The 24,953-nt window shown below is 41.9% G+C and overlaps 4 protein-coding genes across 5 annotated transcripts; 2 read left to right on the forward strand and 2 right to left on the reverse strand.

Annotated features, from left to right (window-relative positions):
- Position 1: 1 nt before the first annotated feature.
- LOC105266740 (high-affinity choline transporter 1) lies at positions 2–7,877 on the reverse strand. Its single transcript, XM_011305133.1, has 10 exons — positions 7,723–7,877; positions 5,756–5,951; positions 4,392–4,499; positions 4,082–4,310; positions 3,720–3,948; positions 3,095–3,445; positions 2,934–3,037; positions 2,438–2,852; positions 1,784–2,365; positions 2–1,530 (listed from the first exon to the last, which is right to left on the reverse strand). Exons 2-10 carry the CDS (start codon positions 5,928–5,930, stop codon positions 1,072–1,074), a joined length of 2,652 nt encoding a protein of 883 aa, XP_011303435.1. The 5' UTR covers positions 5,931–5,951; positions 7,723–7,877; the 3' UTR covers positions 2–1,071.
- A 1,336-nt stretch (positions 7,878–9,213) lies between these two features.
- On the reverse strand, positions 9,214–11,994 carry TM9SF3 (transmembrane 9 superfamily protein member 3). Its single transcript, XM_011305134.1, has 6 exons — positions 11,699–11,994; positions 11,414–11,609; positions 11,221–11,346; positions 10,004–11,129; positions 9,827–9,910; positions 9,214–9,748 (listed from the first exon to the last, which is right to left on the reverse strand). The coding sequence occupies exons 1-6, from the start codon at positions 11,777–11,779 to the stop codon at positions 9,604–9,606; spliced, it is 1,758 nt and encodes a 585-aa protein (XP_011303436.1). The 5' UTR covers positions 11,780–11,994; the 3' UTR covers positions 9,214–9,603.
- A 171-nt stretch (positions 11,995–12,165) lies between these two features.
- Positions 12,166–15,049, forward strand: LOC105266742 (nucleoplasmin-like protein). Of its 2 annotated transcripts, none has more exons than XM_011305136.1 (5): positions 12,166–12,308; positions 12,584–12,699; positions 13,108–13,321; positions 13,414–13,490; positions 13,658–13,800. In XM_011305136.1, the coding sequence occupies exons 1-5, from the start codon at positions 12,287–12,289 to the stop codon at positions 13,742–13,744; spliced, it is 516 nt and encodes a 171-aa protein (XP_011303438.1). In that variant the 5' UTR covers positions 12,166–12,286; the 3' UTR covers positions 13,745–13,800. The 2 variants fall into 2 exon arrangements, with proteins under 2 accessions (XP_011303438.1, XP_011303437.1); XM_011305135.1 differs by lacking the exon at positions 13,658–13,800 and adding an exon at positions 14,191–15,049 and having other exon boundaries at positions 12,170–12,308.
- Positions 15,050–15,100: 51 nt separating this feature from the next.
- Positions 15,101–16,764, forward strand: LOC105266743 (coiled-coil domain-containing protein 18). The gene is made up of 6 exons (XM_011305137.1): positions 15,101–15,293; positions 15,394–15,550; positions 15,604–15,745; positions 15,811–16,214; positions 16,275–16,474; positions 16,535–16,764. The coding sequence occupies exons 1-6, from the start codon at positions 15,241–15,243 to the stop codon at positions 16,701–16,703; spliced, it is 1,125 nt and encodes a 374-aa protein (XP_011303439.1). The 5' UTR covers positions 15,101–15,240; the 3' UTR covers positions 16,704–16,764.
- Positions 16,765–24,953: the final 8,189 nt, after the last annotated feature.

Raw genomic sequence — 24,953 nt, forward strand, 5'->3', positions numbered from 1 at the left:
TTTGTCGGAGAACAGCCATTAGAACAAAATTTAATTCAACTTCATTTGAAATTCAATTTCGAATTCATCTCCACGGATTAATCCAGTTCTACTGCATAATAATTAATTTCGTAACGTTCTCTAATTTATCCTAATGTTTCAGTGAATTGAATTTATTTAAATTACCGTTGAGATCATTTTTTATTTGTCTCAGTCTTAATTCTAGAGTAATACTGGCACAGGTCGCAGATGTCTTTCCCATTCAACTCTTGAATACGAAAGTACATAAAAGGAGAGGAGGTAGTATTGCACAATGTTATTGATCAGATTTTTGTTCAATTTGGTATCAAGTCTTTTGGATTCATTCAATTATTTGAATTCTGTTGGTCGTATGAACAATGAATTATGCAAGATGCCACAGAAATATCAAATAGCAATTCCAAATTATTTTTTTATATTCAATGTTAATGGAGTGAACACGAAGTGCGGAGAATGTACAATTATGGGCTGAAACTGTTTTGTCTGTGTTAATTAACATTGGTCTCCCTCTCTATAATTTGGCTATCATACATTGAGCTTGAGGATTACAGCTATAAATACAAATTACGTGATATTTCTACCGGATTACCACGAATACATTATTCACTCATTTTTTATTTCGACTAGGTGTTGTGTAAATGCCATCGAAATTAACGCTATTCAATTTTGTACAGTTACTGCCTCAGTGCAAAAATATTGTATATCGATTGATTATTATCTTCATTCTTTCTTTTTTTTTTTGGACGTTCTCGTTTGACACAACGCGTGTTTCATAATTTCTCCTCCAACTAGAAAAACCGTTCTCCATCCGTTTGATTATCTTTACAATACAAATTTATCGTTCATCCTACGTATTAATTTATTTTTTCTATTCTCCATGGAGTATCTGTACACAAAGACTAAATTAATTTCTAGGGAAAAAAAGAAATTTAACGCTCAAAGTATCGGGAAGAGAGTTAGATTGCACATAAAATTGGGAAATACCTATCCCGGCCATTGAATTTCATTTTTTCCTACCTTCGAATGGTCGTCGGTGTCCTGTCTTCGATGTAATTAAAATCTGCTGATCGCCTCGTCGTCGCTGACGAAGTAATTACCAGTGGTTACAGCTGAACCGTACATGCTGTAGGTGGGACTGAGGACTAATCCCCTGCCACATGGGCTCTTCTCATCAGCAACCGAGGAATGGCGGGCTATCGTTCCATTGGACTTCTTGTCCTTCTTGAGTGTCATCTTGCACTCGTCTGTCCTCAGGGGCATCGAGGGGTAGGCGGGCTGTCGAGCTAGTGTCGTCAGGGTTCTGTCCCCTGTCTCGTTGAAGCTGTGATGTCTCACGATTCCTCGTTTTATCCTGCAGTGCTCATTCCCAGAACCACCAACAGCTGTTCCATGGATCTTGCAGGCCTCCAGTCCTGGCACAGGTGATAACGACGTCGGACCGTACGATCCACCGCTCTGGCGACGGTCCAGGATGTGGACTAACTCCACTGAAGGTGTCGGCGAGAATGTGCCCTGCGACAAATAATAGAGTTTAATCCAATTCGAAGATAAAAATTAAATTGCGGTGAAAATTAACTTTTTCATGAATTTTCTGATCGAATTGAAAGGGTCAGCTGTTGGAAAAATTGGAAAAATTGGAAAAATTCTCATCAGCGAGGGGGAAATGAAAGGGAAAATGTGGATTGTCTATTCTCTTTCCCTCGCAGAATTCTCTTTGTAAAACCACCGAGTCGAGGGTTTTTTAAAGGGAGAAAAGGATATTTACATGAGATGGTCTCCTCAAAGCAGTGGGTCCATCCATGCCAACGAGTTTAACACCCACAACGTTCTTCTTTACAATGCCCCCAGGTGTTTCCTGCACGTTGAGATTGAGATTGAGATTGAGTTCCAGCGAGCTTCTATCAGCGATTCGTTCGATCTCCCTGGCTTTCTCAATGTTGGTCAATTTACCGTAAGTATGATTATAAGTTTGCGAGGGTGTTGCGCACACTGCATTCGTATTTGTGAGTCTGATGGCATTGGTTTGTGCCTCGTTGGACATTAGTACTTGACCCAGTGGTGTTGCAGCTAAATTTCTGACGCCTAGAATTTGGCCGTCGACGTTGTTGAGATGGTGGGAGTGTTGAACGCGATTACGACCTGGTGTCTGGGTGACGTTCTTCGGAAATTGACGATTTATTCGTGATACTGGGGTATTGTGGACACTCATTCCACGTCTCAGGGTGAAATCTGGACGATCAGCAAAGCTACCGTAATGGGTATTTGTCTCCTCTGAGTGCGAGTCCTCGTAACTCGGACGATCTGTCGAGTCCTGACTGTCTGTTGAGTCTCTACCCGCTGAACTCTCCTGTTACAACCCGAATTAATTTTTAATATTAAATAGCAAATGGAGAGCTGATCATTAAAAAATCGAACTAACGTGCATCGCTGAGTCGATGAGGAGGAGAGCAGCTCCGGAGCTGCTCTGGGCGACTCCCTGCTCCTTGGATTTACTACTGGTGTAAATCCCCAGGAAGTCACAACACCTGGGGCAGGTGTCCTTCCCACCCCCGAAGAGACCCCTCGTGATGGCACTCACCAGGAGAGATACCATAATTGCGGACAGCATGGATGCAGTTCTGAATGGAAATTTTTGGCTCTGAGTCTTGGGGTCGAAGTAAGGGTAGCGGATGAGGGGAGGAAGCCCCAGGGCAGTCTCTCCACCTCCGATTCTAAGGCTCAGAGATGTCAGATAACCCGCGAGACATCCGTAGGCATCTACGTACGAGGGCCAGTGGACAACTGCCAGGAGTTGTGGAAATAGAACGACATAAACTAAATCCGATGACAAAAATCTGAAAATCATAAAAATATTTGTCATTATTTCATCAGTAAATACGTAAATTGATGGATTAATGGGAATAAATCTTTCTTACGAGAGATAATAAATACTTCGGGCTGTGAGGGCGACCCCCGCAGCAATGGCCGTCATCATGAGCAAAGTAATCCGCAGAATCCATCCAATCTCTCTCTCAGAAGCCTAAAACAAATATCCCTTTCAACACCCTCGGGTTCATAAATAAGGCAGACTATTTACCTTCGGTCTAATTGCCATTCTGTAAATATTCCTGGTGAACATGCTGCTGCTGGATAGAACACTGGAATTTGCTGAGGCGAGAATAGTCACTGATATTGTACCTAAACCGACAAACGCTACCCATTGGGGTGTCAGGTGTTTCAAGACAATTGGTAAAATGGAGCCCCCATCGAGACTCGGAAATGATATTGTCCGATTGAATCCATCAATGAGAGACCAATCTGTTCCTCTTGCGACAAGTCCAATCATTGCCGAGGGTAAAGCAACCACGAGGCAGCAAATCATTGAGCTCACCGATGCTGTTTTAGCCAGGGAGATATTTTTTATATTGGCGATGCGTTGGAAAAAACTCTGGCAATTTGAATTTCAAATTTTTATCAGTATAATTTTTTGACAAGGAAAATCAGTGATTCATGATCAGTTAATTTATGGAGGAGGTGGAGGAGGTGGAGGAGGTGGAGGAGGTGGAGGAGGTGGAGGAGGTGGAAGAGGTGGAGGAAGCGGAGGAGGTGGAAGAGGTGGAAGAGGTGGAGGAGGTGGAGGAGGTGGAGGAGGTGGAGGATGTGGAGAAGGTAAAGGAGGTGGACGTGGAGGAAGTAAACCAAGAGGTAAATTTTTTTTTTACCTGCCAGGGTATCCCACCGAACATTAGAAGGAACATTCCGTCTATCCACTCGGCAAGATCTCCAGTTTGCACTTCACCCAGCCAATCTTTTCGCCCCAAGTTTCTCTCTAACGACACCGCTGGATTCAACATCGCGTACGGAGTGCTAATTGCTAAACCAAGCGTTATGCAGGCCAACTGGAGAGCATCTGCCGAGGCTGGTGAATACATACCACCAAAAATAGTGTATCTAAAAGGATTAATGACAATTAAATCGATTAAACAGAGATAATGAAAATAAATGATGTTCAACCGCGTCTGCAATTCAATTAATATCTCCACTGGGTACATTGAATTATTTGTTGAAGGGAGAGGAAACTCACACGATGAGCATCAGAGCAGAGGCCCCGACACTGAATTTCCCATCAATTCCTGCGACAACACTCAAAGTATTAGCGAGTGCTTTGAGTACAGCCGCTGACCATAAAACATCACCGATGAGAGCTGGGAGGAAGAGCAACCCCCCGAGCTTGGCGCCATATCTCTGTTGAAATGGATCCAGCATCGTCACGTACTCGGATTTTCTCATGGGTTTAACAAAGATCAGGCCACCTGGGAAAAAAATCCATCGTGTTATTTAAAATGTTCATTGTTATTTTATCATGCGTTTCATTTTATTTTTATTTAATTTACCCAGGAGGAGACTGAGACTGTAGCCGATTGGAACCTGGCACCAGACCAATCCCCTGGTGAACATTGATTCCGCGGTGCCGTGGACGAATACACCGCCAACCCATGTCGCTACCCCGGAGGGAAAACTCGATTATTTCAGCTTTTACTTGAATTCCCTCAGCCGTGGGGATTTTAATGATTCCAGGGGGTAGGAGTGGAGTCAAGATTAGGAGATAATGACGAGTTCTTGTGACATTGGGCGTTGTTATCCCGAGGGATTTATTTATACATGATTAAACGAAATGGAGAATTTTAGGATTTATAACGAAATATATTTGTCTTCAGGGCATATCTCACTCGTGAAAATGTATATCGGACTGAACGAAGTTCCAGAGTAGTGGACAGACGTGGATGATAAATAGAGTGAGAGACTCTGTGTACTCGTGGAAGACTTTGTACTGGTGTTTCATGGGGCTTTGCATTCACGAGTGTTCATTAAGGTAATGGGTAGTTTTAAAAAGCCCGCGGTTATCCCGGAGGCTGACCTCGACACCGGGGGATGAGAACGGAAAAGAGAGATTACACGGGTCGATTTGCTTCCATCGTCTTCTGGGGGTGGTGACGACAAGTCTCGTATTATCAGTCTCGCATAATAGGTAATACAGCAGATTCACCGGTGTTGCAATTTTTTTTTTCGTTTCTCCTTTTTTTTATTGAAAATTTCGTGGCCCAGACGTCTTATCCCCCCGGGGAAATCTCGTATACGTAAGCACCGGTCCATTGAGACTCGTACACCTCATTGTTGCTACAAGTGGGCACCCCGGCTATTGCCAACTCGTTGAATTTTTATTATTTTTTTTCCTCCACGATTATTCAACCGGAAACAGCTTTATTTTCTTAATTAAGAAACTCTCAGCTTCCTCTCCTGGGAGCTGGCTAATTAATGCGAATTAGGGGCCGAGACCTGCGTTCCTCTTTTCACTCCTTATTATTATGGCTTCAAGTTTTTTTCATTCTTTTATTCGTACTGGCAATTTCAGTTTGTGTTTCAAAGGAGAATATTTGTTTTACCATTTTTTTTACTATCGCCAAGTTGCCCCGGCTTTGCGCAATCAACTTTTTTTTTTTTGGGGGGGAGGCTTGGAATAAAAGTTATGATCTTCTGAGGCTACCGTCGGATACGGTTTAAAAAAAATGGGGGATACAGGCGCGAAGGGGTTTATTTTTCAAACTTTCGAATGAAACATGATTTTTTTAAATGGCAGCATCTGGTCGCGAAATGTTGGAGATATTATGGGAAAGTTTGAGAGGAATTCCTTCGGATATTGCGCTAGGGAAAGTGATTTATGACTCGGTATTTTAAAAAAATGACATCGGATACTCACCAACGAGTGTGAAGGTTCCCAGGAGTAAGCCCAGGCCGCGGTTCGCGAGGATCAAGTCGTCCAGGGATTTTCCGTGGATTTTTTTGCGCTTCGAGGCCGCGGCCCAGACACTAATACTCAGGACAGCCCCGTAGAAGACGCCTATCCCAGCAACCCCCGCCGCGTAAAGCCCCATCTCGATAAATCCTCCTTGGGTCTATTAAAAATGTGGAAATAACAATGTGAAGGGTAAATAGGCAGTCCAAGGACTATTGATTCTTCCTCTTCATGGAACAGTTTTTTTTTCCACTTTTTTTTTTTAACTCTGTACGCGTTTCTCTTTGAATGGAATTTATAGAGCTTTCACATTCAACGGATCAAGTTCTCTTTCAATATTTACATATTCTCAGGCTGGCGATTGCTAAATTAAATATTTTCGAAACTCCAGGGGAGGAATAATTTTTTATTATATTAATGATGTGGAGCTGTCATTGGAGTCGACAACTGGGGTCGTGTCACGACCTGGCCTCCTACCCTCTGGCGAAAGTTCAAACTGTCTCCATACTGATTATTTTTTTTTTGTTTCCCACCTCTATCCTCTAATGGCTTTTGTACCTGACACTATTTCTGTCATTCCCTCCCCACGATAAATGCAAGTGAACTATTTCCGAGTGTGGATTACTCTCGACCGGTCCCGGAAAGTTCACGGGTCAGAATGAATCTGTCTGTTCCACATGCTCCCCGACAGAAATGGATTGCTAAACGTTATTCGTGTATTCATGGTCAGCCCCAATTGTCCCATTTCCGTGTTGGAAACTTGAAGAGAATTTGTAGAAAATTCCTTTTAAAAAAATCCAGCGAAATCTCATCAACCAAATAAATGTTCAAATCATTACAATTGACAATTAAAATCTGGGATTGTTTGCCAAATAATTCATGACTGGGATGATAAACCCCGTAAACTATAATCCTGACTCGTGACTTCATCAACTTTATAAACTCGGTGAATTGCGGCTTGTGCTGTGGCATTTAAACGGCCGTGGGATTTTCCCTGGAGATAATTAATCCGCATGGCCTGACGCCAGGATTATATATATGTATAGGATTAATGCTACCTTGGGTTGTTGGAGTACCTCGTGCAAGAGGATGCAGAAACCAATCGATTGGCTCTGTTCATCCTGGTATTCATGCTTGATCGGTTTGGTAATATAGTGCATCAAGGATGCATGTAATGATTTTGCAAGAATTGTGGGGATCGGGGGTGGAATTATTCATCAATTATAGATGATTCAATTGTACTTGGGGGAGGGAGGGAATTATTTGAATGGAGAATGCTAATGAAAAGTTGTCTGCGTACAGACTAGACTTGTGGTAACAGAATCCCTTCACTGAGTTGGGACAAATTGCTCGAAAGCCTGGAGCAATGGCTCCGGAAGCGTCATGTAAGATAGGGGTGAATATTCATAGTTATTTGACCCTGGAGTCACTGCCAATTGTACGAGTGGAGGTTTCATTTCAGAAAAAGGAATATTCATTGTTTATCAAAGTGGTTTTTTTTTTTACTGAATAATTTCTCGTCTCGCTATTAAAAATTGTGGATGATCAATGGTACATGTTTAAAATTAGATGAATAGTGGATTTACTCTAGTGTGAATTAATGGCATCGGGGAAACTCGATGGTGCACGGGGGGGATTAAAAGTACCTTGAATTCAATGAGATAAATCGACAGCAAACACGGGGTGTCGCTATTGAGTATTCAATAGAAAAATGTAGGCCGGATACTCGAGAGTCCCTGAGTTGCTGGGAGTTTAATTCTATGAGCTGATGTGCAAACAACATTCGAGTTCCCTCGATTGTCCTCGACTTGTATCGAAAAATTAATTTATTCCATAAACAAAAATTTGTAAAATTAATCTGAACGAGGAGCGAGCATTAATTACATCATTGCATAAATTAAAGAGAATGAAAATAATTGAGGAGTTATTACCTTGTGACCCCGGAGTTGGAAAATTTCTCAGATCGTCATGGTAAATAGCCGTCAACAATCAGCGAAAAATAATTTCCATCAGATGAAAAAATGTGAAATAACAATGGATTTGTGGATAATATTGTCTCGATGGAGATGAGATTGTTGCACTAGGGGTACGGGTGTGCGACTGAATGCCAGTATCTCCAGCATCCGATGCTGGACCACACGAGGGGTGGCAGGACGATGTAGAAGGGGTGGGATAAGAGATCCACGTGCAGGGGGTTGCCGGTTGTATTGATCTGTTCGCGCAAACTCCTGGTACTTTTAGTTTTCCCTCACATATCCCACCCCTCACGCACTCTTTCTGATTCCCAGCATCCAGAGAGTCGTGTTCATACCCCTCTTGCCCCTTGGATTTTATGGTATCACAGAGTCGAAGGGAAAACAAGGGAAAACTTTTCATCACTGCGGTATCCCTTTTCTCAACACCTCCTTTTATCCCCTCGCGTATCTTCGACGACATACGCTCAAGTTATAATGGGCTAATCCAATTTTCTATCCATGACCTTACGCTTCGCATTCTCATCCACCTGCATATTTTATGGTAAACCTTTCAATGAGTTGGATGGATACCCGTGTTACTCATTCAGCTAATTGAAACCGCTTATCACCGATAAAACGAGGGGAAGTGTTTCGGCTCTAATGGAGGATGAAGTATTTATAAGATGAAGAAAAATCATGAAAAGAATGAGAAGTCTCATATTTTTCATCATTTTCTTCATAAATTCGTACGAATTTTATTCACTCCCCCATCTTAATTGAATGGAATTAATTTATCCAATTAAATCAGAAAGAATTGTATTTAATTTTAAAAAATCGGAACAAGTGGTACGTCCAAATTTAGTTCATCCATTCCGTTATATCTCACGATTTCTAATCGATTATTCTTTGGTTTTCGGGTGTTCTATTAAATAAACAATTACAGTTATTCATTAGTAGAAATTTTTTATTTCTCCACGAGACAAGGGAAAAAATGATAATCGTATTCGATATAAATACATGTTTTAATTTTGATAACAGAGGATAGCAATGAAATTATTTTGATTGGAAAAACTTTGTACAAGTCCTTTTGATGTTTTTCATGATTTATACTAGATTAATATAAATTAATACGGGCACTGGTCAGTAATATGACCGTTTACACCTACGAGATTTTTGTTAGGATGAAATTATAAAGAAATGCGTATTATGCCCCTTGGGAAAACTACAATAAGTATCTGGCATTTTCTCTTTTCACCGCTTGCACCAGCAAAGACGTCGAGCACAATTCAAGTCACTTATTTATATTAACTCATGATTCCTCTCAATTTCTCTTTGTGTTGTGCATTGAACTATCTATTTGTTCCAAGTTTAAAAAAGATCGATATCTATGTGATGGCGTAAAATAAGGCGAATGAATAAAAAATACAACAGCCGGGAAAATCCTCTTTCATTAATGAAAAGGAAGAATTATTCCATCAGATTATTTTATTGCACCCCGTCTGATATTTTACACTCGAGGTAATTCATCGGCTTGAACTGCAGGAAAAAATTATTCATCAGCCTGAGAATTTGAGGGCCTTCGCGTCCCATGTCGTAAAGAAAAATGAATATATTATATATTGTACAATAAAACTGCTATGATAAAGTCTAACTCAGCGAAGGGTGACAGGGATTCACAGGGGGCAAAGAGAAATCACTATCACTCAACTGGACGCCTTTTACAATATCACAGTGTCAATGGAACAAAATTGATTGACGCAGTACAGACACTGAGCACTGATTTTTATCATTCGGTTTTCACTCTCATGCGCACGTACATTATTTTATTTTTTTTTTTGGAGACAATTGGGCAGGGATTTAATCGATTTTAACTGTCGAATAGATCTTGCGGACGAAGGCATTCGTACCGATGTAGCCTACTGTACCGCACATTATTCCTAGTGCTAAGCTGAAGAGCGCCATGTAACCGAAGTAGAAGGCGGTTTGGAAGAGGCCGTACATTCTGAAAGAAAAAAAAATATTCCATTTTATTTGTGAAATTGATTCAAAAGACTAGATGCATCATTAAAATCTGACTAACTTTGTTTTGAAAAAGAAATAGTAGAACGAATAAATATAAACGTATCCTGCTGTGGAAGCGGCAGCCAAGAAACTAGTCCATTGCCTAAAATTGAAAATAAAAATCATGTATAAAGACTGATAATCTATCACACCGTTTTGGATATGATTCATGCACATTGATAAAAAAAATATTTACCATCTGTAGTCTTCGGCATTGAGCAGAAAATACGTGCAAACAATTGTTACGCAAACTGTTACGATCATGAGGATTACGAATACGAGGAGCATAAACCCGTAGACGTAGTAAATCTTATACGCCCAGAAGGACGTGAATATAAAATACATTTCGATGAATATTGAGCCGAATGGAAGAATTCCGCCGAGGAGAATAATAACGAGAGGCTCCATGAACCATTTTTTTTCAGGGATGGGTCGAGGAACGGCGTTGACGCGACATGGTGCGTCTGGTGTGCCAGCGAGGTTTCTCCCGAGGATTGTGCCCACCAGGGTCAGGGGGAGAATGACGAATATGCAGATGCAGGTGACTGCCACCATCGATCCAAAGGGGATAGCTCGACTTGCATGATAATACATGGCGATAAAATTGATGAAGAACGCCGTGCCACAGACCATGATAGGCAGCATGAATGCACTCAGGATCATCTGTTTAATCCACACTCTGCCCCCCATCCTGGCGTAAAGGCCACCCCCAGCGTATCCATTCAACGGTGAAGTTGCTGCGTACATGAAGATGGCAGTTGACAGCATGGAACCTCGCTCTGTGTACAATTCCCCGAGGATTGCAAACACGATGACACTGAGTACGACGAGGGTCACCTGGTACCCACAGCCGATCAGAGCCGAGAAGAGAATAGGGTGGCTGGCAGGTCTGAAAACATCCCCATGCACCTGCTTCCAGCCATATTCATCCCCCAAGTCCCTCTCTATGTCATCCATCTCCTCATCCTTGCTGTATCTGGCGTAGTCCTTTCGCAGGGTTCGCATCAGGATCATCGAGACGAGACCAACCAGAAATATCACCATCATGAAACTGTTGAAGATGCTGAACCAGTGGATCCGATGCTGGAAGAAATTCGGGTCCAGGTATTTATCGAATCTGTCCTCGAATTTGACGTTCGTCTTTCTCCAGTTGACCTCGTAGCTGAACGATATGTGAGCGTTTGGAGTCAGCTTGACTTTGTTCTCACTTGTCAGGTTAACATCGACAATTTGCTTGCCATTGTAACCAATGTCAAATTTCTTGTGCGTCCAGATGTAGTAGGATATTTCTCCATTGTTATCTTCAGGCTCACCTACAACTCCTACCGAACATAATTGAAGAAATCAACTCTCGAAAATAGAACAAATTCCAGCTGTCAAGAACACAAGTGTTCTGGGTAATTATTTACTTACCCCAAATTGGAAGATTGTCTATGTACATTTGATACCAATACTGGTTTTTTACAGCATAAATAAATGCCTTGAGGTGATGATCACTCAGTGCCTTGAGTCCACAGAATTCTGTTTTCGCAACGTCAGCTGAAAGACGAATAACCCTAATTAATAATTTAATTCCAGCCATGAGGCTCGTAGTGCAGGTCTTCACCTCTGAAGTCAATCTCCAGTCCACTGAACTTGAGCTCGATGCCTTGTAGAGCCTCTGATAGAGTCTCATGATAGTGACCAATCATTGCTTTGGGTCCAGCACAGAATGGCAATGAAAAATAGGAATAGGTCTCCTGTCTGTTGTGATAGGGTCCCACTGTGCTCATCCACAGGACGACCTCTTCATTATCATCGTACTGAAATTGTGATAACGACAGTTGTTTGAATTCCACCAGGAAACACATAGAGGACATAAAATTCCAGGAATACTCTGGCAGATACTCACCACATGATTGTGCTCGTCAGTACTGACGAGATGAACCAAACAGAACGCGATAAAGAATAAAAATTGACGTGCTCCTAACATATTTATCGTTTAATCCACTGTCTACACTTGAATATTCACTTAGGTGCACTAAATCAACGAATTTGGGTTACGTGAGCGGGGAGACAGCCCCAGACATGTTCAAAATATCATCAAAGTAACTCGGTTGTACGTGGAGAACTTAACGAAAGCCGACACGAGTACAAACTCTGATATATGAGCTGAGGTTTGCTGATCGCTGATGATTCTGACATATATTACGTTACGTTCTCATGAGAATGATTTGCTTATGGTCGAGGTCTTGACGTCGCCCCGTGAAAACGTCTGGTCGATTTTCATGAGGTGATAACTCTGGTTGATGATTGGCTCGTCTCCTGGAGTGTTGGACACTGGGAAAAAATTCCAGCAGAGGGCTGACGGCGTCTCTTGTCCCGTTTGTCTCAGTTTTTCTCACCGCACGTCAGTCGTACAGTTGTTCGACGCAGGCACGTTAGATTTGCCTTGCAATTTGTTGAGTAACGAGCATCCGTTTATATCAGTTCAATCGTCATGGCAGAGGAATATCTTTTTGGTAAATATTGCTGACCGGCTTGGTGTTGTTATTATCGAGGGATTATTTATTTATGAGTGCTTCTACTTTCGGTGGAATGTGCGGTGAGAGTTGGGGAACGCATTGGCTACGGGACGCCGGCAGATTTTCGGCCATTGTGCTTCGATCAGACTCAGCCCCATCCAGAATAATCTCGATAATTATTTTTATTCCCGGTGAAATCCTGGAGGGATCAGATTCTCGTTTATCTCATAAATCTCATGACTCATTCAGATTGTTTATTCATTTTTTTTTAGGAATTACCCTCGTGGGAGAGAAGTCCAGCGAGGTCTGGGATCCAGAACACAAAAATGACGACGCTGAAGGCGGCAACCAACATTTTGGCGTCGATCAAAAACTCATCATCAAAATGGTAAGTGTTGTCGTGTTTCCTACCCTCAAGTTTTATTTTATATGGGTACTTGGGGATTTTCAGGGCTGACGCCTCCAATGGAGTTATCTTTGCGTGCATTGTCCTCTACTTTTGCAGTGTTCCCTATTTTTTTTTTTGTGGGATGCAATATTTTATCACAGCCCCCCCGTGGATGGACCATTAAATGTGGGTGACTCTGGCAAGTTTGGGGAATTACATATATAGGGTCGTCGTGACGGTTAGGCTAATCCAAGCTAGGCGCCATTGTTTGAGACAAGTTTGCGCGCCAAGTATTAATTACTGCGGCTCAGTTGAAATATTTCGTTGGGCGATTCTTGGGATTTTTTTTTATTTTGGGATTTGGAGGTTTGAGGGGGAGTTGTTTATGGATTTTGGGTGGTTTTTCAGGCTCTTTTGGGACCTGAGGCAAAGCCTGGAGAGCTCAATGTCCTGCAGGTGGAGGCCATGGGCCTGAAGGGACTCATCAAGACTCCAATTGCACTTTTGGAGCGGGGAAAGACAGAACAGATTATTCTCGATCTCAGCTTTCCTGATCCACCAGTGACTTTCACACTTGTCAAGGGAAGTGGACCAATTCACATAGTTGGACACAATCTTTTGGGTGAGTTTATACTATTTTTGTTCTAATTTCCATCCTCTGCATCGTATTTTTATGTAACGAGTGGTGAAATAATATTTTTTTTTGGGTATTAGGAACTCACATGGAAGAGTTTGACGATCTAGAAGATGAGATGGAGGAGGAGAACATTGATGATGAGGACGACGAGAAGGTAAGCTCATTTTTCAATATTAATTTTCATTCAATGCACGAGAGTGAGAGTTGTGGAAAGATTTGATGGGAGGATGATTAATATTAGAATTAGAGAAATGAAAATCAGAGAGAAATATGAATTGGCAAATTCAGGTATTGTATATAAAATAGAAATAAATATTTCAGGCTGCACAAAAGAAACGAAAGCATTCCGCGGATGGTAAAAAAAATGGCACCAAACGCGCCAAGATGGATGAAGCAATAGACAAGTAATGCGTTTAGTCTGATACCAGCGAGATTATTCATAATTATTTCTTTTCTAGAATTAAGTTTTCATGACTGAGGGTCACTCTTAATCGTTTAACGTACATCTTATCATCATAAAATATTAATAAATTTATAATGCTGGTAATTAAGGACTAGTTGCTGATTGCGCGACGCATATTCACGATTTTGCTCTTATGTTGCTATTGAAAACATGTTACTTGAAAATTTTTCGATGGAATAAATTATTTTATTTAAAAATCTGACAAAAGTGTTGTTCTTCATCTCTTGAGTTTATCAGAGTCCTTTCTCTCCATCTTGGCGGTGTTTTATTCGACAGAATCAATTTTTTTTACCCAAAAAGGTGAGATTACTTATTCACTCAGCAAACATCATTGGTTTACTTTCGATTTATCGGTGAGTGAGGGATTTAACTGAATATTTTATGATAACAGGACACAGAGGTTGAGGATGACGAGGACGAAGAGCCCAAAAAGAAGAACGCCAAATTGTCAGCCCCGGCCAAAAACAAAAATCAGGCCAACAAGAACAAGAAGAAATAAAGTGAAGGGTTTTCAGTGTGGCCTGTGAGAGATAAAAATCCATATTTTAGGCTAAGATTTAATGTAAGTCCATTGACCATCATCCGTGCATTTGTACGAATTTACTAATCTTATCATCGGATTATTCAGATATTTAAAGAGACAGGAATAGAGCCACGACAAATGTCCGACATTTACTACTATAGTTGACAAATTGGTAAAAAGAATTTAGTCATTAAATACTTGACACTGTCATTACATTCTATATCATTTAAAGATCGTTTTATTTTCTTTCTATTCCCAGTCTCGAGACTTTTTTTTTCCAAAAAAATGTGCGAGTAGCTTCTATGATAATAAAATCCTCGTAATGACAAAGAACTATTAAACAGTAATGCTCAATTATCGAGTCTTCATTCATGATGTCAACTCTTCCAAGTAAATAGTGTCCCAACGCGAGTGGAAAAATGCAAGGAGATAATAAAATCATTGGCATGTACTTTTTATGATTTTCTTTTCATTCAGATATTTACGATACGACGTCAATTGTCATGAGAACATGATATTTCAAGTCATTCCATTTCCAACGAGTGGTTTGTACATTTATCGAGAGATCACGAGTGTTATGTGATTTTATGTGTAAAGAAATCCGAATGCCTGGGCGCCAAGGAATCTTAATTCAGTTTATGAGCACAGGTATTTCTGTGCGATCGACTGCACACTCTGTACACCTATTTTGTACATATAAGTGATACAATAAAACATTTCACATAAATTTTTGAACAATCATTGTTAGAAGATCGTTCGTCTTTTATATCTCGGAGAGATAACCCTCACATCATTCTCGTCACACCATTTATTTGATATTATTTATATTTTCCCATTCATTTATATTTTTGAGAATTTGTATTGATATTGTTATGAAGTACCCAAGAGGATGTGGTCAACTGACCAGGATATGTTTCAATGAGGAAGAGAATCACCAAATCTGGCCAGAAAGTGACAACTAAATTTCTCAGGTTAATGTGAATAATTCTAAACAGTCGAAAGATGCCTGATTTACCAGAAATATTTATAAATATTACTCTATTTCGTTTGACTGATTGAAATATTTGGCAGGAGATTTACAAAGTCATCAAAATCCTTGGGAACACCTGGGGGTGATTCGAATGGCCCTAGTCAACGTGATATGCAGAATATCTCGTCAAATGTAGAAATTTCGAAAGCCCAATTGAACGAAATAACCCCAGACGAAGTCATTCGTCTGCGTCAGCAGGTAAATTAAATTCCCCCATCCCCTTCAATTATTCACCTCGAAATTATTCCAAGGTGAGGGAATTAACTGAAAAAATTACACGAGTGGAAAATGAAAATCAAGTGAAAGATGTCCACCTGGAGAACCTGCGGAGCGACAACGAGAGGATAGTCTTGGAAATTAAAAAGCAACAGAGATGTAATCGTAATTTAAAACGTATGGACAGGGAGACGAATTGCTGAAGTATTTCATAGAAGAATAGAAATATGATTTTATTTTAGAACAGCTGGACGATGAGAGGTTCTTCTACGAAAAAGAGAAAGAGCATTTCTCCCAGGAGATGGAGAGGCACAGGATCAAGTGCGCTGGGAGTACATCTAAACTCCATCTCCAGCAGTACAGGGAGTTGGAGAGGATGCGAGAGGCATTGCAGGAGGAAAATAAAGAGATCAGGGAGGAACTCTTGGTGAAAAATCAAACGACTTATAATTTGTGCATCAAGTTCCTGAGGATGAAGGACGCGAGGGACGTGATGAGGGTCAAATTGGATTGCCTACTGAGGGATCATCTCCACGTGATTGCAGAGATGATGGAGAAGCTGGACGAGGCCAGGGAGGAGCTCAATATCATTGTCGCTGAAAAATTTCAGGACCCATTGCCCATCAGCAAAGCAAAATTCCTACAGGTTGCCCTCTCAAATTTTTTTCACAACCCACAGACGATCTTCAATAATTTAAATCAACAGGTAGTCCAGAGAAACAGCAGACTAGTCTACGAAAACGCAACCCTCAAGGTCCACATTCAACAGCTAACGTTGAACATTGAAAAATTGAAGAGCCATTCCCAAAAACCCAAACTGATTGACGTGGACACACGAACAATTGCTAAATTAAGTGTTTGCAGTAGTAAAAAGAGGAGCAATGAACGTGGAGATTTCGTACAACTGTAAGTCTCTTCTGTCACTTCCACCATTCCCCAATGATCCAAAATGATAAATATTCACAGACCTTGTAAACACGAGTCGTCGAAACTCCTGAAGAATTCCCAGGAACCGAAGAAATCACACAGAATAAAAACCGAACGTAAATGCAGTGAACCGGGTATAATTGCGAAATTTAGTACCGGAAATGCACAGAATACTCCCAGAGGCACTGATGAATGCGCGGGCACTTGACAATCAATAACAATATTGTAAAATTTTCAATAACTTTCCAATGAATTGAATTCAGTGTAGAATATTCCGTAATTGATTAAATAATGTAATTCGAATGTATCCGGGCAAAATGTAGGAAGCATTGAATTTATCTTGGTCTGATAAAATGAATTTGGCGGCATCCGTATCGGCGCAACGGTGCAACGGCGCAGGTTGGCGGGAGTGAGCGCAAGATGGAGTTGGTTAGTACCTCGCGTCGGTGGTGTTTTTGTTTGTCCCGTACAAATCGACTGTTTCGGTATAATTCTTGATTTTTTAACGGACTAAGCTCTTTCTCTGACCTTTGAAAGTAAATGAGGATATAAATCAGTCATTCTACTGAATCATTTGAAGTGAATATCGGAGATTAATGAATTGGCGGCTGTCTCGAGAGAATAAATCAATTGGCGAGTCAGCCAATGACTCTCGTCACCGTGATAAACCGTCATGTTGTCAAGATTTGTCGCAACATGACATTAAAAAGTTCATTAGACTGGGGAGGAATGAGAAGTATTAACTGATTATGTCGGTTAACCTCGTGGTGAGTTGTTTGGGGGGTGTCTCTGTTGTACGAGTGAGAAATATAGAGGTGTGGAGTTTGATGGAGGGAAAAGAGGCAAGAGAGGCAAAAGAGGCGAAAGAGGCGAAAGAGGATCGTTTGTGGATGTTGGAGCCGGTTCGCCAGCCGGCTTTTAACGATCGGTCATTAAGACGCGGAGAAAATTGAGACGTCCGCCGACAATCTCGGTTTGGCTCATATCCCCAAACCAGGGGGGTATTAACGCTTCCGTTTCTTCGATGCATTCTGCAAATTCACGGAATGAAGAGACCAATGGACCTCTCGAGGCTATATCAACTGGTGCTTTTGGTTAATAACACCTACGCCACGATCACTACAACCTACGCATCTCTTGTTACTCGTGATTTTCATTGGAGCTGCTGAGATCGGGCATCGTGCATTTCAAGGATCGCTGTGTTAATTGGACTGGCCAATTAATTCCAACAAGTTCCCTCTGTGCGATTAGTTCTGGGTGAGAAAGCGCACGGGGATGGTCGCCGGTTATTATGCATGTACGTAACTTTGTGTACCTCAAATACTCCAGACACTCTCATCTCTTCCCACTTTATTACTTTATTAAGAGAATCTCCATGATTATGATTTTTCCTCGGAGCTGTGTAAACTGTTTCTTTCTCGCTGTTTGCACAGTCCAGGAATTCTTTAGAACATCAGGAAAATCACTGAATGCCTCTTTGGGGAATAATTGATAACAATGAATAATGGGTTTTTGTTGGTCTAATTATGTTGGCAAGTGAGTAATTTTAGAATGGGAATTTATGTTCAATGGTTGAGTTGAGGTTGAGATTGTGTGAAAATTGTTGGAGTTGAATATTGGGTGATGAGGTGGGTGGTGGGAGGAGGGGGAGGGTGAATGGTGGATGGTTATGTGAAGGATGTGGAGTATATAGGGGAGATGGGTTATGTACAGATGCAGCGTGGTCCTGCTATGAGGAGTAGACGGCAGAAGCGGAGAGAAGTAAGCTGGAGGTTGATTTATCGGCCAATTAGTCGAGCGTACCGGGTGCGCTTCTACGGTGCGTCGTCTCACCTTCCAGATGATATCCCCGCGGTCGGAAGGCCACGGACCCGCGCTCTCCAAAGAAAACCGAGCCAGTGGACGGCGCGCACGGACCTTGGATAAAAAGGAATAAAAACCAATGAGGAGAATAAAGGGGGAGAGAGGTGGAGCTGGCGTGGAAGGTGAGTCGTTGCATTTAAAACCTCCTCACCGCAGCTTGTTGTAAATGGTATTATACAGCGCGGTTAAACTCGCTCAATGATACTGGGAATTGGCCTTTGATATTTTTCTTCGGCCCCCCCCCCCTTTTTTTTTTTTCAACCGCGTCTTTTCTCAGCGAAAAAATTCAACCCTACCACTCATTTACCTGAAGCTCATTCACAGTTGAGGGTATTTTTGAAAATGTCATTAGCTCTCGCAGGCCAATGGGTAATTCGCGTTGAGAGCTTTACCGCTTTACATTATTGATATTTCCCCATGGGGATCGTAACTCTCGGGTGTACGTGAGTGTTGCTCGGTCAGGAGCATTTGATTTGGTGCTTCGAATTTCACCAACTTGACTGACTCTTGCCAGGGACTACCTTGTTCCATTAGTCTGCCTTTATTAACGATCGTGATATTTTTAACGTATATTGCGATGGGGAAAAATTTTCTCCATGACATTGCACTGGAATTAATGACTCCGGGGATAGGGTTACTCTTGCACGTTGTATTTAGTATTAGTTTATTTAATTTAGTGGATAAAAATATGGGAAAGGGGGTAAGGAGGGTGGGGACTTGGAAGCGGGCATTACCCGGATAAGCTTAGTAAGAGGTTTACGGCTGTTGAGGTTTATGGGGCCGTCCTCCAGCCGTGCGAGGGGCGCACTGCGATCTATTGTCAAAATATGTTATAGTCTACGTTGGTGAGTGTGGAAGCGAGCTTTAATATCCTGTCTGCGTTTAATCGTGGTGGCATTAGGTAACGTGCTGCTAGCGGGTGGTCCTATTAACCAACCGCGTCAACGAATCCCCACCTACCCCTGGAGCTTACTTATTTGCTGGTAGAATATATACATCGACGTGTTTCGTCACTGATACATATTCTTCTCGTTTACCTCCATCCCTCCAATATTTTCTTTGTCTCTCCGGTGTAATGAAAATTGCCTGGCTCAACTCTCGTTCTCGGGCTATGGAAATTAAGCGCGAATATTATAATACCGAGTCTGGGAAATCGATATGGGATTTCTCATATTTACCATCCCCTCGAATTCACCCCGAATGCTGGATACTGTCTTGGATAAATAGAAATATCCTGGTGGCTCATCATGATGCTTTTATCATGTATATGTGTGTCAATAAAGAATCATGAAATTCCAGTGTCGGGGGTGAATGGAGGATTATTGCGATGGGAGGGGAATTTCCCGAGCTGTTGAACGAGTATTGTATCTTAACGATAAAGTCGACAGATAACGACAGTGAGATGCGTGTACGAGTGCGCGTGAATATGAAGGGAACCTTCATCTGGGGGATTTGACGTGATATCATTGGCTTCAATCGAAGTGTCATTACCGATATGATCAGGGTTGAACTCGGAGCAATAGATTTTCCCTGAATGGTAGCAGTTAAAATGAATCAATAAATTCTCACTGCGGTTTATTTATCGGTGGTATTCTATTTGGTGATATTTTTGGTTGAGCAGTCCTTGGTGATGTGGGAAATGGTGAAAAAAAAAATGGAAAAAAAAAAAACTGAGTACGCCCAAGCGTCAAGCAACGATGAGGAGGAGGGAGCTTCAATTATCGAGCGTGGCTCGGTGAGGGCGGCCATGTTGCACAATCCGGCCAAGTCTACCTTCCCGATGTCCATTCTGGCTGTTTGTGTATACATGCACACACCAACTACACTATAAACTCTCAACACAACGTACTTATTCGTTAGAAAACCACTCTCCACCTCCTCCAACTCACTGCTCTCCTCTCCACGCGTTCTCTCTTTACCTTTTTCTCTTGGCCTACTGCATATGTATTATATGCGATTGTGTTCCAAGAAACTTGTATTCCGATACGAGAACTCTGTTCGACTCTTATAATGCCCCGTGTGTCCTACGTTCGAGGACCAAAACAACGAGCCACTCACTTTGCACCTGGCTCAGGTACCTTCCTCGCCCTTTTCTTCAGAACGCACCTCCATCAGCCCAATTATTTATTTACACCGTGTTGAAATAGTCTGGACTGGGGATAGGTCTCAGCTCGTTTGTCATCGTTCACTTGTCGATTGTACAATCGGCATTCCAGTGTTCATAGATTGGTTCATAGGTTCATAGGTTCGTTCATAGGTTCAGGTATGTCGAGGGGTCGTTGGTGTGGGAACGACACCTAATAGACCACTGAGAGGGTGATAAATCGTTAAATAAACTCGTATAGTGAGAGGACATTATGTCAAATTCACAAATCAATGGTGTGGCGTTGGGTTGGAAGTCATTGAGGCGTGTCACACACGGCGTATGCACCACCTCTTGCTAGATTCACTGAGGAAGATTGTGATGCGTCAGAAGAATCGGTAGCATTCAGGGAGAAAAGATGAAACTCAATGGAAAGATGATACTGATAGTTCTATACCGCATTATGAGGCATTTCGGTGGAAATATTTTACACAAAAGTCACATCTTCATGAATACAATGAAAAGGGTAGCTTGTTTGATCTTCAAGTACTTGCTCCTTCGGGGGAAGAGAGATGTTACTGAAAAATGGATTTGTCAATATTGTGCGTACGCACTGAGTCAACTACTCTCAATGGTCTATTCTCGTGGATGACATTAATGAACTCGAGTTGATGGTGTCAACGTGACTAAAGAGTTGTTCTCGTAGAGTGCAGTGTACGTCGTTTACCTTTCAATGATTCGTTCCACTCGAAATTGAAAGGATGAAAAAGTACTGGGTAAATGACTGGACAAAAATTACATTGTATCTCACTTCTCCCTGGAGCTTTCCTATTGCTGTAACAATCATATCGTTCTTTTCAATGGCGACTCTGAGATTCCGTCTCTCTACGAAAATACTCTGACAATAGCTCATCTCGTCGGGTTTTGATACGTACACGAAAAGCTCCGCTTTGACTTATCGACCGAGGCATATTTAATTTCCGTTGAGCATACACTGACACCACCTCTCACTCGTTACACACGTTCTCCCCTTTTCATCCCCTTACCCTCTACAACCCTTATCTATCCCATTTTCCAATGGAGCTCCCCCTCCCGACTTATGACTGCATTTTCAAGTGCTCCTGTCGATTCAAAATTATCTAACGTCATTGTTTTTATTTTTACCCCAAGGGGTGGCATGCTCCAGGGGTGTGACACATACCTATACCGTTTGGGGGGTGGAAAGCCATTTTTTTTCAACATTAAAGTTTCATATTCAATTTTCAGGGCAATCACAATTTATTCCCTCAGGGTCGGGAAGTTAATGAAGAAATTTAATAACTTGATTATATTTGACTCGATGTTACCATAGGCAAACCATAATAGATAAATGAACAGGAGGGTAAACTCTTGAATCACAATCTGCGGCCATTTAGGGCTGAGCTGTTTTGTCAGGGTGAGGGGAAAAATTTTGCTCGTCTCTCTCGTTAATTTTTATACCATCAAATGGACAATTATTATCCAACGTGTGATACCGGGTATGATGGCTACTGTGTTAGATCAGTGGGGTGACTGAGATTCAATTTGGGCTACGCAGCATTAAACGGCCATTTAATGTCATCGCTTTATTTCTTTCGCACCCCTCGACGATATGACCAGGCCCGATGTACCCGGGGCATTAGAAATACCCGGGATAAATCGTTTAATTCTGATAACGATTATACAACCACTGTCTTTCACTCAGTTCGAAATTACCTCTCTGTTGTGATTGGATAAATCGACACTTCAAACTTATTGAATTTTTACTCCATCCCCCGTATATCTATATAACATCCCTCCCCTATTTCTCATTCGTAATGAATTCCCAGAAATTACGAAGAATAATCAACAGCTAAATCAGCTAAATGCGCGGAAAGTGGATGGTATGAAAGGAGAAAATTGGAAGTTGTGCGACAATTGGATGTAGAAAGAAAAAGTAAAAAAATAAAAAATAAGGATGAATGGATAAAAAATAATAAAAAAAAAGTGGTACATTTGTATCTCTTGCTATTCCAGCAACATTCCAAGCTTGCTGGTGTTCACAGCACAACTCAATTTCTCGTTTCATTCTCCAGTTGGTTGCTATCTCATTCGCCCGCCTGAGTTGGTCTCGTGCAACCGACGAGAGGCGCCTCCGTATAATACGCCACCTACCCCAGTTATAATAATGTTTTGAAGGAGGAAAAAGGAGAATAGGTGGATGAAGAAAAGAGGTAGGAGGGTGGTGGATAGGGTGGAAGGAAACTCGAGTGGTGTAGGTTTGACTCCAACTCGGTAGTACCAAAAGCATCAGGCACATACACAAACCGGGTCCCTACTCACTGGTATTGGTTGATATTTCCAACAGTTATGTAATTTCCTGGCTATTGTTACCGCCCGCTACTCCTATCATCCGCAGACGTGCTCAGGATTCAAACCCTCCCTCCCCAACACTCCTACCCTCTTCAACCCCCTTTCTCCCTTTCTCCCTTTCTCCCTTTCTCCCTTTCTCCCTTTTCTGGAATCCCTCTCTTATGTGCACGTCGACGGTTGCGCATCACCCCGGCAACTGCCCTCCTCTTCCTCCTCTTCCTCCTCTTCCTCCTCTTCCTCCTCTTCCTCCTCTTCCTCCTCTTCCTCCACCCCCATTCACTCTCATTCCCTCTCTATCTTTCCTCAACTTTGCCCACCACCACAAAGACAAATATGTCCGCACACCATCCATCCCTTTATAACTCCCCAGAATTCGCTAATAATCGGAGATCGATACAGCCCCACGACAGCTCGCTAATATATTTATCTTTATTCTCAAATTTTTCTCTTGATGTCACTCAGTCATTCATTCGTGCGCATTTTTCGTGAAAATTAACGGGACTAAATGCTAAACGCTGTAGCATCGGTGATAAGGGGAGAATGTAAGCTGATATCGGTAGAGTGCCGAAACATTCTACTCGGTAATTTCCTGGGTTTTATGGTCTCCACATCGGCACTGCCACTGGGTCTTTGACGATCGAGGGAATTAGGGCACCTCGGTCTGTTATCTCATGTGTATATATCTGCATATCTTCATATCTCCATGTCCTCTTTCGGCTTACATCCATTATCGAGTGATAAATCATTCCCGACTATTACCCATTTTTTAAATAATTTTTTACATTCAACTCGTCAAACAGCGATAAGTTGGGGTATAATTTTTTGAATGACATGAGCTGTTGCTGCGTTGTACTACCCATTAATTCCGTGATCGTTAAAGGTTTTCGAATGCTCAACGGAAATTAATACTGTACTCCAGTAATTAACGTGGTTATCACGAGTGTACATTTGTATACTTATTCGAAACGTCAAGGGAATAGCACAGAAATACGTGTTAACGGTGTGCGGTAATACATGACATAAAGTGGACGAGGAAGTAACGCCTGCGCTCACTACCAAACTCATGGTAACAGCCAATGTTGCGGTTAACAAAAGAGGAGGCGAGAGGTAGAGGTATTCTTGATAGACCCTGGTGTTTCTACTTATCGTGGGGGTAGACTCTACCCACCGACCGGGGGTTGTCCCATTTGAATAATGCGCAGCAGCAGAGTAGTTTAATTAAACAATGAGTGCGTCGCACGTCTCAACGTTGAACAATGAAAAGTTGCCGACGGTATACCGATAATGGCGACGATATTAGGTCTATTCCACGGCCTTTCAGCCCGCTAAATCAAAAAAAAAAAAAAAAACTCCTCTCTGTATTTTTCTTTTTTATTGTTCACTAAATAGAATTGATTGTTTTTTATCGGGCCACAGGGAATTTATATTGACGGGGAAAATCACTGGGACGCTTGCGCAGGGGAATCCCCGATTTTCCATGCACTGCGCAACCCCTCGGCTAATTTTCCACGTCTTGTAATTCCCGACAAACTGCTTCATTCTTTGAGGAATAGGGATCATCATGGGAATGCAGTAATTGCTTGGATGTTACACCTGCTTATTAATTATTCGAGGTTGGTCTGGGGTGGGGGGAGGGTACGAGAACAGGGGTGTGTTGGACAGACAGTATAAATCCTTATAAATTGACAAAAAACGTCGGGGTGGTATCGGACGATGAGATCTTCGGGTGACTGTAACCTGGGGCATCCTGAAAATTCAGGCATTTCCCCAAGATGCGCACAATCACATTTGTTTACCGATCGTTGCATCTACGTTTTAATGATTCTATCCCATAGAGTTTTATTTTCATTAAATTGAGGTGAATTATCCGGCATTTTTTTTTTCGCGTTTTATTTGGAAGGGATTTTCGGAGTTGTTGGGATGCCGGGGATTGTCCCGTGAGGATCCAGGGATGTTGGGTAAGGGGGCAGCGAGTAAGACAGTGGCAGCGAAATAAGAAACCGGTTGGGACCCAATTTACTTAACAACGACTGGGAATTCAACACTTACGGTTGTTCGAATGCGACTCGCCCCCTGGGTTTCACCAGTGGGAGAGGAGTCCGGAGGATAGCGAGGATGAGGAAGAGGGAGATGTAAAAAATT

Source organism: Fopius arisanus, unplaced genomic scaffold, assembly GCF_000806365.1.
Source record: "Fopius arisanus strain USDA-PBARC FA_bdor unplaced genomic scaffold, ASM80636v1 scaffold00041, whole genome shotgun sequence".
Taxonomy (NCBI): Eukaryota; Metazoa; Arthropoda; class Insecta; order Hymenoptera; family Braconidae; genus Fopius; species Fopius arisanus.